This window comes from Cibotium barometz, chromosome 2 (genome assembly GCF_041138505.1).
Source record: "Cibotium barometz isolate CiBa-2024 chromosome 2, ASM4113850v1, whole genome shotgun sequence".
NCBI lineage: Eukaryota > Viridiplantae > Streptophyta > Polypodiopsida > Cyatheales > Cibotiaceae > Cibotium > Cibotium barometz.
The window spans coordinates 58,845,357-58,861,993 of record NC_141047.1 but is presented as its reverse complement, the minus strand read 5'-3'; the positions used below and the strand labels follow the sequence as shown (position 1 = coordinate 58,861,993).

The window sequence follows — 16,637 nt, the reverse complement described above, 5'->3', positions numbered from 1 at the left end:
ATGCCTGTATCATTGCTTTTATACAAGCTGTACATGGGCTGTTCTGAATTTTCAGCAAATACCACATCTCTACTAACAAAAATCCTTCGTGTAGTTGGATTATAAAGACGGTATCCTTTGCTCTCATTGCTATAGCCCACAAAAATGCATTTAATTGCTTTGTCATCTAGCTTTGTTCGGAGTTGTTCTGGCACATGTGCATATGCCAAACACCCAAATGTACGCATATAATCCACTGTTGGCTTACGGCTGTACCAAGCCTCAAATGGTGTTATGGTTTTCAAAGCTTTTGTTGGACACCTGTTCAACACATGAGTTGCACACATTATAGCTTCCATCCAAAATTTGTGAGGCAACTTTTGTGCTTTCACCATGCATCTTGCCATCTCCATGAGAGATCTATCTTTCCTTTCAGCTACACCATTCTGCTGCGGTGTATAAGGCACAGTACATTGGTATTTGATGCCCTTTTGAAGCATATAATCCATGAATGCATTTGACATGTATTCTCCACCTCTATCTGAGCGGAGTGTTTTTGACTTTACATCCACACATATTTTCAGCCATTGCTACAAAGTGTCGAAAGCATGTAAACACATCTGCTTTCGCTTTCAAAGGGTGAGCCCAAGCAAACGTGGAGTAGTCATCAATGAATGTGACAAAGTAAAGATGCCCCCCTATGGATGGTGTCCGCATTGGACCACATACATCACTATGTATGAGCTGTAATTTACTTTCAGCTCTAACAGCTCCATCTTTGGGGAATGGTTTTCGTTGCATCTTTCCCAAAATACACCCCTCACATACATGTCTTGGTGGAGACTCAAGAGGCAGCATATTATCAAACATATGATGCTTCTGCAAAAGCATCAAACTCTGAAAATTTACATGCCCAAAACGAGCATGCCATAGCTCTGCATCATGCATAGCAAGAGTGTGGGCAGCCACCGTATTTGCATCATAAGTGCGCTTGTCATAGCTGTCCAGCTTATACAAGCCTTTGTATCGTGTTCCAGAAGTGACTATTTCATAACCCTTTGATGGGTCTTTTACCAAACACTTCCCATCTTCAAATTCAACCTTTAAACTTTGGCGTTTATGGCTGAGACGGAGAGCAGATTTTTCTTTATCCCTGGAACATACAATACATTTTTCATACATATATTGGCACCATTGGCTACAATAAGTATGACATTACCAATTCCCTTTACTGGATATGTGGTATGATCTGCACATGATACAGTGCGGCCATTTGAAGCATAAACCAAGTGCTGAAAAACCACGAGCTCTTCAAAAGTGACGGGATCACCACCTCCTCTCATTGAGAGGTTGAGAGAGGTGTGAAAGCCCAAGTAGGAAGGCGGTAAAGAATGAAGAGTGTTGGTGACCATCTGTCTGTCTGGGATAACCTCATCAATGTTGAGCAATTGTTCCTGCAAATCTTTCACTTTGGTGAGATGATCTGCCATGGAGTCACCCTCATCCATAGAAAGAAGATCCAATTGCCTCTTCAAGTAGCAACCCTTGCCTCGTTGCATACCTGATACATTGCTTCCAATGTGTCCCATGCAAGCTTCGATGTCTTGCATGAACGAATGTGCGGAATAATAGTCCTTTTCGCTGAAAGGGCTATCAATGACATGGCCTGTGCATCTCTAGAGTCCCATCTCTTTTGCTCTTGTGTGGGAGCAGGATCTACATCAGGAGCTCTTTGAGCACCTCCCCTTTGAGGCGTGGCTGGCTGTATGGTAAGTGGGCATGTGTCATCACCACACACGATGCCCCGAAGCCTTTTGGCTACCAACAAATTACGGATCATGAAACTCCAGAGGGAGTAGTTAGATCCATCCAGCTTGTCCTCCTGGGTGAGCACACCAAATACATCTGTAGCATTCTGTGCCATGTCAACAAAATATATCTGCAAGCAAACCAAGCACCAATGTGCGCCGCTAGGCAACCAAATGTCCTGTGCAAATGTGTGCATGCAAACCAAAGCAAGTGTAAACCTGCACCAAATTGTCCAATTACACACAATGTGTATACATACGCGACAAATCGCAGCTGTAATGCCCAATTACATGCTCCAATCTGAAAATCCCCAATTTTTATGCACTCCAAACGCTTCAATGTACATCTAATTGGCCAATTTTCACAAAAGCCCCAAATTTCTACAAATGTAAGAGGTTCAATTTGCCGATTTTGACCTAAATTTTGAAAACCCCCAAATTTCTGCAAATGAAAGCGGTTCAATTGGCTGATTTTGACCTCAATTTCGAAAACCCCCAAATTGCAGGCAAAGCAAAATGCCCAATTTTTTCAATTTGTCCTGAAATTGAGAAATCCCCCAAATTGCACCTGCAATTTTCCTTTCAATTTGACTTGCACAGAAGTGTCTGCAAAATCTGCATATGACCTGCACTGGAATGGCTGCAAAATCTGTATTTGTATTTGACCAAAAATGTGGGCACAAGTCGCTGGCGCTCAAAGCAAGGCGAGCACGGCTCTGGCCGCAGGTAAGTCGGAATGGGCGGGAGCCGTCACTTGGGCACGAGTCGCTGGCGAGAGCGAACGGACGGATGGACGAACAGAGAAGCAGTCGAAACGGAACACATCGACGGAGCAGAACGGGAGGTCGACGCTAGGCGACAGCGACGAAGGCCGGATGGGAGCAGAACGCCGACGTGGCTTTGGGCGACGGGATGGGAGCGCTGACGGCGAGGGTGGTCGGAACCGTGACGAAGCTGGGTCGCCTGGTGGTGCAGAGGGCGGTGCCGCCCGCGAACTGGGCGGTGGTGGTGGGCTCCCCACTAGTGCCGCCCGTTTTTGGTGGCCGGACGGAGGAGCGTCGACGGAAGCAGGCAGTCTGGTGACAGAAAAACGCAGGCGACGGACGGAACGGCAGTTTTCGACAGAATTCCACAATCAGCAGCAATTTTTCCTGGGGTAGAAATCCACAGGCAGCTCCCTGCTCTGATACCAAATGTTGGGTGTTGGACTCACACACTCACACACACAAACCTGCACATTAGGGTTAGGTGCAGGGTAGAGAAGCTCACACACAGAAATGAGAGAGAGGGAGAGGGAGAGCCAAAAGTGTGGTATCCACAAAATGCAAGTCAACTCTTGCATGTGCCACATCCATATAATATAGAAGTACAAAATATTATATGTTAGAGTGTCCTTTCACACTTGATGTCCAAGGGGAAAAACCACATGGAAAAAAGTGCCCTTGGTTAAGCCCTGTTCACACATAGCACTACCATAAGTGAGCATATGCCTACAACCAATGTGTAATTCAAGGTAAGGGGACACCCGCTCATGAACATTGCGTGTGAATCTGTTTACTGACATGGTTATGTGGTATGTGGCATGTGGCAAGTGGTAAGTATTAGTCAAGACCTAGCCTTAGGAACAAGCATTAATTTATAAGTGAGTGTGTACACACTTCATTAAGTTTTGGGCGACCAAAACTCACTTATAGATTATGACCAACCGTGTGTTCGCACACACTGTCAACGAGGTGGACAAAGCTCAATGCCCATCGGCTAGACCTTACTCCCTTTGTACAAAGAGAGCAACCAGCCATGTGTCCATCCCAGCTTGCACCACAAGTCATTTGTTCTCTCTGCATGACACCCAAGGTGGAGATCTCATCATCTCTCTTCCCTCTCCTAACATTATTCAGAAGTGCAATCAAGCTGAAGTAAGTTCCCTTGTTCTTTATCGCTCTCTCTCTCTCTTGTGCAAGAGTGTGTGTTCATGTAATAAGGTGTTCCACAAGTCATTTGTTCTCTCTGCATGACACCCAAGGTGGAGATCTCATCATCTCTCTTCCCTCTCCTAACATAATTCAGAAGTGCAATCAAGCTGAAGTAAGTTCCCTTGTTCTTTATCGCTCTCTCTCTCTCATGCAAGAGTGTGTGTTCATGTAATAAGGTGTTTCCCTCTCTCCTCTTCTCTCCCATTGATTGTGCGTCTTCTATCAAGGATGAATTCTATTGGCACAGTGGTTGCATTGGCAGCCCACTACGAGACTGTCTTTTAGATGGATGTAAAGTCAACATTCTTACATAGAGGAGGTCTATATACCTCCAAGGTTTCGAGTGCCAGACAAGGAGGACATGGACTTCAAAGTAACATAAAGCTTTGTACTGGTTTAAACAAGCCCCAAGAGCTTGGTATCATCACATTGATGCATTCTTTCTTAATGTTGGTTGAAAGAGAAGGAGCGTTGATGCTAAACACTATGTGTATTCAGAGGGGAATGTGCTTGTGCTTATTATATTGTATGTTGGTTGAAAGAGAAGGAGCGTTGATGCTAAACACTATGTGTATTCAGAGAGGAATGTGCTTGTGCTTATTATATTGTATGCAGATGATTTGATATCACAAGAAACCATGTGAAGAAGATCCAAGCTACAAAAGCAAGTTTACAACAGGAGTTTGAAATGACCGATCTCGGTCTTCTACATTTCTTTCTCAGCATGGAGTTTTGCCAACAAGCCAACTCTATCTTTCTTTCTCAGATGCCCGATGTTACAAGCTTTCACGATGGCTGAATGCAAACCCATATCTTCCCCTATGGATATAAGTAACAAGATGTCCAAGTATGATGATTCCCCATTGGCGGATCCTACTTTGTACCGGAAGCTAGTTGGATCTTTGACCTACCTGGCTAACACTCGCAAGGACATCAGTTATTATGTTGGAGTTCTAAGTCAGTTTTCCTCTCAACCCAAGCAAAACCATTGGAGAGCTTGTCTCCGTGTTCTTAGGTATTTACAAGGTACACAAACTTATGGCATTTTGTACAAGAGAGAAACCCACCAAAAGGTCGACTACATGATATTGTTTCTCACAAGGCTCTGATCTCATCTCATGTGTAGTAAGAAGCAGATGATAGTTTCCCTTTCATCTATTGAAGCAGAGCATAGTGCAACATGTGCTACAACATGTGAAGCTGTTTGGCTCCGGAGATTACGTTAAGAAATGGCATGTGGTCAAGAAGCTGTTACCATTATCAAGTGTGGCAGTCAATGTTGTGCTTGGCTATGGCCAAGAACCCAATATTCCATGCTCGGATAAAGCATATAGAAGTGCAGTATCACTATGTACAAGAGAAAATTTTGATTGACGATATCTTTATGGAGTATTGTCACAAAGGTGTTGCCACGGGATCAATTTGAGCATTTGCTTCAGAAGGTGGGTGTTGGCCCGCAACCAAGAAACGAGAGGGAGTGTAAGATGTTATTTATAGCCATGGTCATCTCCCCATTGTGAGCCCTTTACAAGACGATTTTGGGGATGGACCATTTGCATGGAAAAAGAGACCAAGAGAAAGGGCTTTGCATTAGCATTCACATGATGTACATATATGCCATGCTAAAAGTGAGAAAGGGCCAAAATTTGGGACTTTTGTGTTAGACATGGGAACGACCCCTTACACATGGCATAAGTGGCTTATATCCTTAGTATTAAGGTTATAAGGTGTAAAGAATGCAGCCCAACTTCATGATGGAGAACCAACCACCTGTCGTCAACTTCAAAGAAGGAAAATATTGGATATCACAGGAGATCACACATGGACAGCTATGGAGGATGAAATATCATCATGGTGGAGTGTGTAGAAGAGAGAGAGAGAGAGAGAGAGAGAGAGAGAGAGAGAGAGGAGATTTTACGCATTATGAAAAAAAAAATGTAACACGCGGAAGCTCTAGGGGTCTTCTTTCAGCCCTAAACACCACTGGAAACATGCTGATGCAAAACGCAGACATGAAGAGAGAGTAGAGAAAGAGATATGCTGGAAATTCAGTATATTTATATAGTACAAAAAGGTACTCTTCTACAGCCCTATACTGTCTTCATAAAAAGGGTGATAAACACCAAAATCTGTCCTAGACTAAGGACCCTAAGGATCCACTCCCTAAAGGAATGAATGGTTCAATCTATGAGCACACTTTGCCTTTTATAGGGTTCTTGGACACTTGGTATACTCACCGACTGCTGGTCGGCCCGTCATTTGTGCCTTAAATGCCCCTTCAGCGCTGCCCGATTGGTTTTCTTCCTTGATCATGATGCGCCTGCTGCTGCCGCCCTGTCCTCTGGTTTAGCCGACCAGTTCTGTGAGCAACCGACAGCCTGTCTTTGCTTCTAACGCACTGTCAAGACACCCTCTTCATGCCCTCCAAGCCTTGCTCTGAGTCCACACTTGTCCTCTTCTGTATCTTGTGCTCAAAATCCTAACTCTATTTGGTTCATACTCTTTATCTGGCTGCCTCTTCTGGACCAGCACCTGAGAATGTCCATGGCATCTTTCATGCACAAGACCAAAAAAAAAAAAAAAAAAGAAGAGAGAGTAGAGCTCAAGTATAAGAGAGAAATGAAATGAAATGAAATGTTATATTAACGTCTTCAAAAGGCCAAAGTGACCTATGAGACCAAAGTTACAACCATATGACATCTGATACACTATCTGGAAAAGAGAGAGAGAGAGAGAGAGAGAGAAGCACATATATACCTAGATGAATCCAGGAACATGCCCAAATTCACCTTTTAGGAACGTGCATGTTATATACTCATGGTAGTCAACCCACAAGACTATATAACTGTCAACTCCATTATGCATAGTATGGACTAGATATTACGACATCCCCACTAACGTCATCAATGCCCAATAGTGGGTGTAGAACTCTCTATCAAGATATGCTCTCACACACTCCACACACACACACACACACACACACACACACACACACACACATAAGAGCATATATTCACACAAAGCCCTTCGTACTGAGTTTCTGTCAAAGCTCCGGAGATGCAGGGCAAACTCAGCCATAATGAAGCCTAGCACTAAGGGAAGTAGCAAATAGAAAGAATTAGTACAACAAATAAGTAGTTGATAGGGCAAATGCACCGCTAAAGATAGAAAGAATAAGCACAATATCAACTGGCCGCAACTCACGAAAGCTTCACAATACATATCCGCTAATACGGCTGAATTATATACCTAGATGAATCCAGGAACATGCCCAAATTCACCTTTTAGGAACGTGCATGTTATATACTCATGGTAGTCAACCCACAAGACTATATAACTATCAATTCCATTATGCATAGTATGGACTAGATACTACGACATCCCCACTAACGTCATCAGTGCCCAATAGTGGGTGTAGAACACTGTATCAAGATATGCTCTCACACACCCACTCCACACACACACACACACACACACACATAAGAGCATATATTCACACAAAGCTCTTCGTACTGAGTTTCTGTCAAACCTCCGGAGATGCAAGGCAGACTCAGTCATAATGAAGCCTGAGAAGCACAACTTCAATGGTACCCATAATATGTAAAAATGAAGGACCCAAGTACATGCTTTTATAGGCACCAAGGCCTTATCTTTTGACCCTAAATAAGAGGGTGTTCACACCACTAAGGCCACTTCACTACACTCCAGACTAACTCCGAAATACCCAACAAACCCCCCTTCGCAGTGATGGTGGAGTTGCATGCATAACCTTCAATAGTCTCGTACACCAACACAAGCAAAGAAACAAGACATGGTCTCCACTTCAAACTCAGAGGCTAGTAAGCATGGCTCAGAGGCCAGTGAGAGTGGCTCGAAAGGCTCAAGGGCTTAACAAGCATAGTCTTTGCGAAAGACGTAAAGGTCAAGTCCTATCTTGGGAGACAAAGATAGCCTACATCGGCATACCAAAACAACTCCCCCTCGTCTAAAGCAAAGGGAAAAAAGGGAATAATGGAGAGGAGCCTTTAATAGACACAAGGCATTAGAAAATCCAAAAGAATCCAAAATATACAACTCAAATTTTGGGAGACATCCCAGGCAAAGAACCCAAGACTCCACATAAAATAGAAACTAAAAATTGAGGAAGATTCCCCCCTCGATGCCAATGAAGATCCTTTTTCGGCTTCGTTTCCAAGCCGTTGCAACTTGAAGCATGTACCCGAATGACGTGCTCGAGGAAACCCATGCCGTCTATAATGACCATACCCGAGCTAATGGTATGCCTTGTGTTTTGGGCACCCATGCTAAGGAACTCATGTGAATATCCCATACTGCCATTTGTAGGGGATGCCTAGCTCCTTCTGTAGGATCAAGCGCACATATGAACTTGCATGTGAACAATATCTTGTTTTGAAGGTAAGACATGTGACACATGGCCATGACAACGTCGGGGCAAAGGGCACTATAGTGCGAGAAGTGCAGGTGAACCCCCAGTCAGTTGGGAGGTAAGCGCACAGTCGGTTGTCCCCTTGGAAAGCTGGGCGCCGGACCGAGTTTGAGGCTAGTGGAGATTATGGGGCCAAGGAGTCCTCGTTGTGGAGAGAGCCCAGCCAAGGCAGGTGCTAAAGCAAGGCAAGGGACGGGAGCGGCGTTGTCCAGGCTGCACAACAGGCAGCAAAGGGCATGAACACCACAGTAAGAGGTGCAACAGACTGAAGAGTCTTGTAGATGATGCTCATGCTACTGTAGATGTGGATGAGACAGGCTGCTAGCTGATCAGCAGAGAAACACTGCAGACCGGGGATGAGGAGTAAAACGCAGGCAGAGGAAAGGAAACATAACACTGATGGTGGCTCTGAAGAGGATGACGTGCAGTGATGACTGATTTAAAAAAATGCAAGGCTGGACTGAGGGCAGTCAGCGCTAAGTGGTGGCACACGTGTGTCCTCCTGCATTTTCCTTCACACGGGCATCAACACACTGAAATGCAAAGCTTCATCATGAGAAACAAAATGCTAAGGAGAGGGTGATGATGTGCGCGATGTCAAAAATGCAACATCTTGAGTAGCGCAAGGCTGATGATGATGGTGATGGCAATCCAAGCTCTGATACCATATTGGATATCACAGGAGATCACACATAGAGCTATGGATGGGGTCCCAGGCAGCAGGCAGTGGACCAGCAGTGGGAATTGCCTGGTTTAGTCGTGTGCCCTTATGCGTGGGAAAGAGCATGGGAAGCCTACATAGCACGTACAGGTAAAACCCTTCGCTGGTCGACTTGCCTCCTATGAAGCTTACTCCTCATCGCCTGTATAAAGAGAGACTTCTTCAACGTTACATCTGCAGGAGATCTGCAAGAGAAGATGCATGTGACACTAAATCTGTCCCAAATCTGCTATTTCCGCTGCTGTCTCTTACTGGAAGCATCTCACGCACTAACTAGACCTCGTCTTTCCTCATGCAAACTACACGAAGTCTACAAACCTCATTCATATGAGAGTGAAATTGCAACAAAAACCTCAAACTCACAATAGCATGCTTTGTTAATGGGTCAATTATGGTTTCAATCGTCCTGTTTCTAATTCAAAACTTCAGACCATTTCAATTCTTGGGCAGGGGCCATTTTGCTACCATTTTCTGAAACCACACCTCTCACTCGTCTTTTGAAGCGCCCAAATATAGAGCATAGAAATATTAAGCTTAATACCTCTCCATCGGATCCTCTTATTGTGACACGGTAAATAACAGTTACAAACTTTCCATCAGCAGAAAATGTGATGCCTCGCACTTCACCACACCATCCTGTACAAAACATCATAAATGCCACCATAAAAATGTAAGCCATGTGCTTCAAAAAATTATATCAAACAGAAGCCTGACTTAGCCTTTTCAAAACTAAAATGAGCAATGCAACCTATTAACTGCATCTTCAAAGCCAACCTGGAGCATAGAAACTGAGCATCCGATTAGCTTGGTACCTGCAAAAAAAGGTAAAATTACAGTACCCCAACATTCTTCTCGTGTGACTGAGAGGTCTAGCAATATACACGGACACACCCAATCTTTCAATCAAAAGATCCACGCATGTAGTACTTAATGCAAAGCATTCCAAAAGGAGTGATTGATATCCTTTCTTAGACGAAACAACTAGTAAACGACGTTGACCTTCCCCCCATCAGCTGTAGATCCAAGACATACGCCGGCAACATGGAGAGATCCCACCTCAGAGGTGGACATCTCCAGTGCTTTACACTCTATTATGGAGGATGATGATACCATTATTGGATGAGGCATGCATTCCTCCCACCACTGTACATATTGGCACCTTGTGTTAGCTACATAGCTACTTGTACTACTCTCAACCCACGTTCACAGCATAAGCTAGGTTCTTTTTCAGTTTTTCAGCTTTTCCCATCTTTCACAGAGCTATTGTACTACTCTTTGGTCTCATAGACCCTCTGAGTCTTTCAACGATGTTAACATAAACACCCTCTCTCTCTCTACACTAGGAGTGAGTACCATGTTGCACCGCCCTATGTGATATTCTTGGCCGATGCTAGAGCTTGAGGCTCTTTGTTTTTTTTTCACGTATATTTTCTTTTAGTTTTACTATCAATACCATGATGGTGTATTCCATGGACATTATGTAGCATTTTGGTCTCATGGGTCATTTTGGCCTTTGAAGACGTTAATATAACTCTCTCTCTCTCTCTCTCTCTCTCTCTCTCTCTCTCTCTCTCTCTCGCCGAGCCTCTGCACTCCAGCATGCCCGACGCCCTCGACCCCCCCGTCGGCCACCATCACCTCATTAGCTCCATATCCAAGACATGCTCCACCACCATCAAGCTACCTTTCCACATGACATAGCTGAGGGAGACCTCTCGGCCATACTCATCAGCCCCATGCTTGACATTTTGGAGAGTGGTATACCATCTACTCGGAGCTGATGTTGCTCTCATGTTTCTATGTTCTTAGTATTCCATGATGAGTTTGCACGGACAGTTTTGTATCACCCCAGTGAGATAGCTATGTTTATGTTTGCTTTCTGTTTTATTTTCCATTCCATGATGAGATATGCCATGGACATTATTGTATCACTTTGGCCTCATAGGCCGATTGGGTCTTTAGTAGACGAATGTTAGAGTCTAATCCACGAATGAATTGCTCCATCGTAGCCTGCTCAGATAGCCCTAACGGCTGTGCTAAAGTAATAACCTTACCGGAAAACTGAAGCACTGGGGATCCGTTCTGTCTGAATCCATAGAACTCGTCTTTCAGACCGGTCGTGTACTGGGGCGGGAGAAATCTGGTCTACAAGTCATGGACAAAGATGTCCCAGTCAAAGGCTATGACACCTGTGGCTTGGTCTGTATGAATGCTAGACCAATGCTGCCATCAAGTGACTGCCTCACCAGTGAGATGGGGAGCCGCTACGTGGACTTTGTCTTGAGGGTCTGTGATCCTAGCTAATGGAAAATGAGCATTAAACTGATGAATAAATTGATTAATTGATGAATGATCACACTTACCATCATACTTACTGAAGTTTGGTTGACTGCGAATGATGGTGGTTGATGCTGCTACGGACTGCTGGCTGGTGACACCTATGACTGGGGAGACTGAGGAGAGCTGCTGATACCTCAAGTGTATGGCCTCCTTTTCCCGTTGGTGCTCGAGTAACATACGTTCTCGATCAAGCTCACGTTGGTGTTCCCGAGCGGCGAGTTCAGCCGGACGCCGGTCTTCATCGATCCTACATTGGGCTTCCTCATAGTCCCGTCTTTTTGCTTTTTCTCTTTTCCTTCGGGCCTCGTCCTCTCTCCTTTGTTGTTCCATCTCAAAGAAGAGGGAGATGTAGTCGCGTGCTGCTCGAGGTGTAGAAGGACGTGTTGCTGCTGCCTCCAAGAGTTGGAGACGTTCCATGAGCAGCTAGTTCTGAGCTCTAAGAAGAGCTATGGTGTCTGATGTAGGCGGAAGAACATGGTCTCCTTCAGGGGAGACGTCCTCCGGCTGATGAGTACTCTCTTCTGTAGACATAATGCTGAAGTCAGTGGTAGTGCCAGAACGCAATCTAACCATCCAAGGATGCCCCCACGCTAGGATACGGTGTGTGTGGACAATCTGAATCTGATACCAATGTGATATGCAGCGGAAGTCTTTGTATTGGAAGATCCTGTCACACAAATGCTCACACCGTCTTCTGTATCCTGAGTTTCGTGAGTTTAGCAATCCACTTTAATACTTCAAACTTTAAAGAGATATGAGAGAGAGATATGAGAATTGTACACCAGATTGGATCCCGAATTACCCACTGAAGGGCCCCCTATCCCGATAACGAGATAGTATTTGCTTTATATCTTTAGACAGAATGACTGTGGACAGAAGATAAGCCAAACGCAAGATCTCGGAGGATCGGAGATTGGCTGAACTGTACACGGCTGTAGAAACACCTCGATGAACTGATCTCGAGCCTATGCACTCTTCCCAAGGGCATGAGGAAGGGCTGCACACCTGAGGTTGAGAAAAGGAGATGGTGGACTGTTCTAAGCTATGTTAGAATGCTGTAAATGCTTATGAATGCTGTGTTACCTTCACCAGATGGCTGTAGCATGTATGGATGATGCATATAGACGGAGGAACTCCTGTAGAACTGCTGTAGGACTGCAACGCAAGGGAGAACTGCTGTCAAACTGTTAACGCAAGCTGTACTGATGCTGGACAGAAAAAACGCAGAGTGTAGGGCTGCTGCTGGACAGAAAACGCAGTCTGTAGGGCTGCTGTGAACAGGCCGGCTGCTGGATATGCAGAAAACGCAGGTCTTCTTGCTGATTCAGGGGCTGATCTGATGCGCTTATGGCTGTAGGGCTAATGAAGATGCATGCATTGGAGAACCAAGGTAGGCTGAAGCAAACTCAAGCACTCCAAGGGCTGGATGAGACTAGTCTAGTGCTGAAGGCAAGGGAACTCCTAGGGCTGAGGAGGAAAGCTCTTGGCACACTGAAGACTGAATGACTAAGCCCAATGCAAGCCTATTTATACTAACTGGAGGTTGGTCAAGTTGGCTGGTCATTTAATAAAGTTTATATTTATAAATGACAATAAATGCTAAATAACTACTATAAAATATGGAAAAAATACCAAATAAATCCTAGTAAATTCCCTAAGGCTTCTGGGATGTTCTAAATGATGCACACGCATATGAATGCATATTATGCACGATGCAGAGTGCATTCTGATGCAAACCCTAAGGCTTCTACTGACTCTACATGCATGAATGATTCTCTCCAAGTGGGTTAAGGGACTTGACTGACTAACTGACCCACTAAGGCTGAGGAATGACCTACGTAGCTCGTGCCTGACTTATCCTGGACTGAGGATGTACAATGGGGTCACGGTACGGCTTTTGAGGCTTGAACATAACAAAACATGTATGGCTTGTGAGGCTTGACATGATAGAACGTGTGTGGCTTCTGAGGCTTGACATGGTAACATGTATGGCTTGTGAGGCTCGACATGACAAGACATGTATGGCTTCTTAGCCTTGACATGACAGAACATGTGTGGCTTTGTGAGGCTTGACATGACAAGACATGTGTGGCTTGTGAAGCTTGACATGACAGGAGGACATGTGTGATTTTTGAGGTTTGACATGACGGAAACATGTATGGCTTATGAAGCCTGACATGACAGAACATGTGTGGCCTATGGAGCTTGACATGACAATACATGTATGACGGATACAGCCTGACATGATGTGCTCTTCTTATAGCACATGTATGGCAGATACAGCTTGACATGATGTGCTTTTCTTACAGTACATGTATGGCAGATGCAGCCTAACATGGTGTGATCTTTCTCAGGACTAGCAACCTTGGTGCTCACTTCGTACTTATGTTTTGGGAAGGATTTAGCATCCCTGAACATTTAGAAAAGCGGCTTATGGATTTATGGATATTTGAGACACGGTTGGCTCTTGTGCCTATGTCTGGTTATTATGAGAGTTGTTGACTCAGGATATGGATAAAGTTTCTTTTCTTGATACGGTTGGCTCTCGTGTCCGAATTTGGCTTCGGATTGTGGAATCTCGATTTATCGCTTTAATGCGTGGATTATGAAATATTATGGACTGGCAGTGGATCTGCTATTCTTGAAGGATATATCACTGGCATCAGGTTTAAATAGTTGCGGACAACTACTTTATAAGACTGTCACATGCACTCTGCACTCAGTGCATGGTGACAAGATGGCTCATCATCAGCAGTGCAGCATTTGTACAGTATTAGAACCCAGTAGGATGATATTTGTCGTACCATGTTCTGTTATGTCAAGCCTCAAAAGCCGTACATGTTACCATGTCAAGCCTCAAAAGCCACATATGTTTTGTTATGTCAAGCCTCACAAGCCATACATGTTACCATGTCAAGCGTCAGAAGCCACACATGTTCTGTTATGTCAAGTCTCAATTCTGTTATGTCAAGTCTCAATAGCCATACATGTTATCATATTAAGCCTCGAAAGCCACACATGTTCTGTTATGTCAAGCCTCACAAGCCATACATGTTACCATGTCAAGCCTCAGAAACCACACATGTTCTCTTGCCATGTCAGTGGACTCACACCAGAGTCCATCCTTGGGATCCATCCACATACATGCAAAAGACAAACTCCTGTTGACATTGTAGGAAATATGAAAGCAAGAGCAAAACTAGAAATGAAACAAAACAAATGAAAGACAAAGAGTTACCTTGAGATGAGTGTAGACAAGACACAAGATTGATACTTTCATTGATGTGACACCTACAATATATAGGTGAGAAGTACAACATTGAGTAGACTGACTTATGGGATAAATGTAGAGGTGCCACATGGCACTAGACTCGAGACACAAAGACTTAAGTGAAACTAGACTAGAAATAGTACACCTAGTGTGCACTTATTTCCAACACCCTCCTTAAGTGGACACTAGGAGGAAGACAAAAAGACAAGACTAGAAGATAGACATAAAGACTGATAGACTGAGAGACTAGACATGAGAGACAAAAAGATCCTGAGACACCCCTCCTCAAGTGATATCCTCATATGGGTCCACAAGGGTAGGGACAAGATGGATCTAAAACAAGACACAGTCAGATTGATAGACAGATAGACAGACAACAGATAGATAGACAGACAAGACTAGATAGACAGAAGACTGACTGTAGACAAACAGATGGACCTTGAAGACAACCCCTCCTCAAGGGCAATCGCTGCCTCTTGGGTAGGGACAAGAGAGAGGTCAAAAAGCATGATGAGTAAGAGACTAGAACCCCTTGACCTACATCATCGGTGGTCAAAGTGGTAGACAAGAAAGGTGAAGTAATCAGAAAGCCCATTCCTCATCATGTGAGGAATGAACAGCAAGATCTGCTGTTGTAGATGCTGCAGCAACATGTGCTGAGGCAGATGCAGGGGCTGATGTAGAGGTTTTAGAGTAGCAGTCCTTCTCCCGGTGATTATCACGGCCACAAATGGTGCATGGATGAGCCTTGAAGCAGTCCTTCTTCATATGATTAGTTTTTCCACAATGGGGGCAAGGCTTTCTTACCTTAGAACCTCCTTTCTTTGCTAAAAATGCAGTGTCAGTTACCTTTTGTTGTTTTGTTCTTTCCTCTTCTTGGAGAGCATTGATGATACCTTCAAGAGTAGGATTATTGTGATACTTGAAGGTAGTGACAAGAGTAGCATAGGTGTCAGGTAAGCTTTTGAGAAGCACAGCAATACCAATATCTTCGGAGATGGGGGACTTCACTGATGCAAGCTGAACCATAAGACTGCGAAAATAATTGACATGAGAGGCTATAGTAGCTCCCTCCTGCATATATAGATCAAAGAATGAGATCATAAGTGCAATCTTAGAGTTTTTAGAGCGGGGTCCAAACAGGGTATCCAAAGTGATCCATGCTCGAGAAGCAGACTGTATGTCGGAGATGTGGTGAATGTAATCATCTCCAAGACCGAGCAAGATGATAGCATAGGCTTTGTCATTCTTGGCAGTGGGAGCATAAGTGATAACTTGCTCAATGTCGGAATCTTCGGGAGTAGCATGATGAACAACATCCCACAGGCCTTCTTTCATAAGATGGCACTTGATTTTGATTTGCCAAGTATGAAAGTTGGACCCATTGAATTTGTCGATAGACATGAGAGAATGGGTAGAAGATGCCATGTGGGAAGGTCTTACCTCTTGCTAATGATGCAAGGGCAGTGTCTATTCCCTTACAAGAGAGAGTTCAGTTTTGAATTATTTTTGAAGAAAAATAGAACTGAAAATATTGAAGCATACCACTTTGGTTCTTTTCTCAGGTCTTCCACCCTTTCAGGGGTAACCCGAGAGAGAGAGAAAGAGAGAGAGCTGCGAACAGAGATTTTTGCAAATAGAGAAAGATGTAGTACAGGGCCACGATACCTAGAGAGACCGGAGAGCAGAGGTGGAGACTTTGTTGCAGAACCTCGGGCAGCTCCTGGAGAAGTGCAGCCTGTTGAAGAAGATGGCGCAGAATTCAGGAGCAGTACGGGGGCCAGGAGCAGATGTCGGGGCAACACAAGTGCTGCTCATCCATGTATAGCTGCAGGTATGGAGTGATGCGCAGCCTGTAGAGGGTGAAGCGCAGGCAGCAGCAACTGTAAACAGGCCAACGCAGGCAGCAAAAACTGGCGCAGAAAATGGCGTCTTCCAGAGCAGCTGCGCAGGTCCAACCTTGATGAAGAGAGCAGCTCTTGATGAAGAGAGCAGCTGCGCAGGTCCAACCTTGATGAAGAAGTATAGAAAGGGGGGGCAGCAGATGTAGAGGCTTGCGCAGCAAATGGCGGGGCAGAAATGGGAGTGGCAAGACTAG

At 44.6% G+C, this 16,637-nt stretch overlaps 1 protein-coding gene across 1 annotated transcript in view; it reads right to left on the bottom strand.

Moving 5' to 3' along the window:
* The window catches only part of LOC147641280 (DNA repair RAD52-like protein 2, chloroplastic), a 71,195-nt gene that overhangs the window by 18,642 nt on the left and 35,916 nt on the right, over window positions 1–16,637 (bottom strand). Inside the window, exons 2-3 of the mRNA XM_086820038.1 lie at window positions 9,703–9,740; window positions 9,470–9,564 (exon numbers count right to left, since the gene is read on the bottom strand). Coding sequence (XP_086676164.1) covers window positions 9,470–9,564; window positions 9,703–9,740 — 133 coding nt within the window. The remainder of the gene's footprint in view (window positions 1–9,469; window positions 9,565–9,702; window positions 9,741–16,637) is intronic.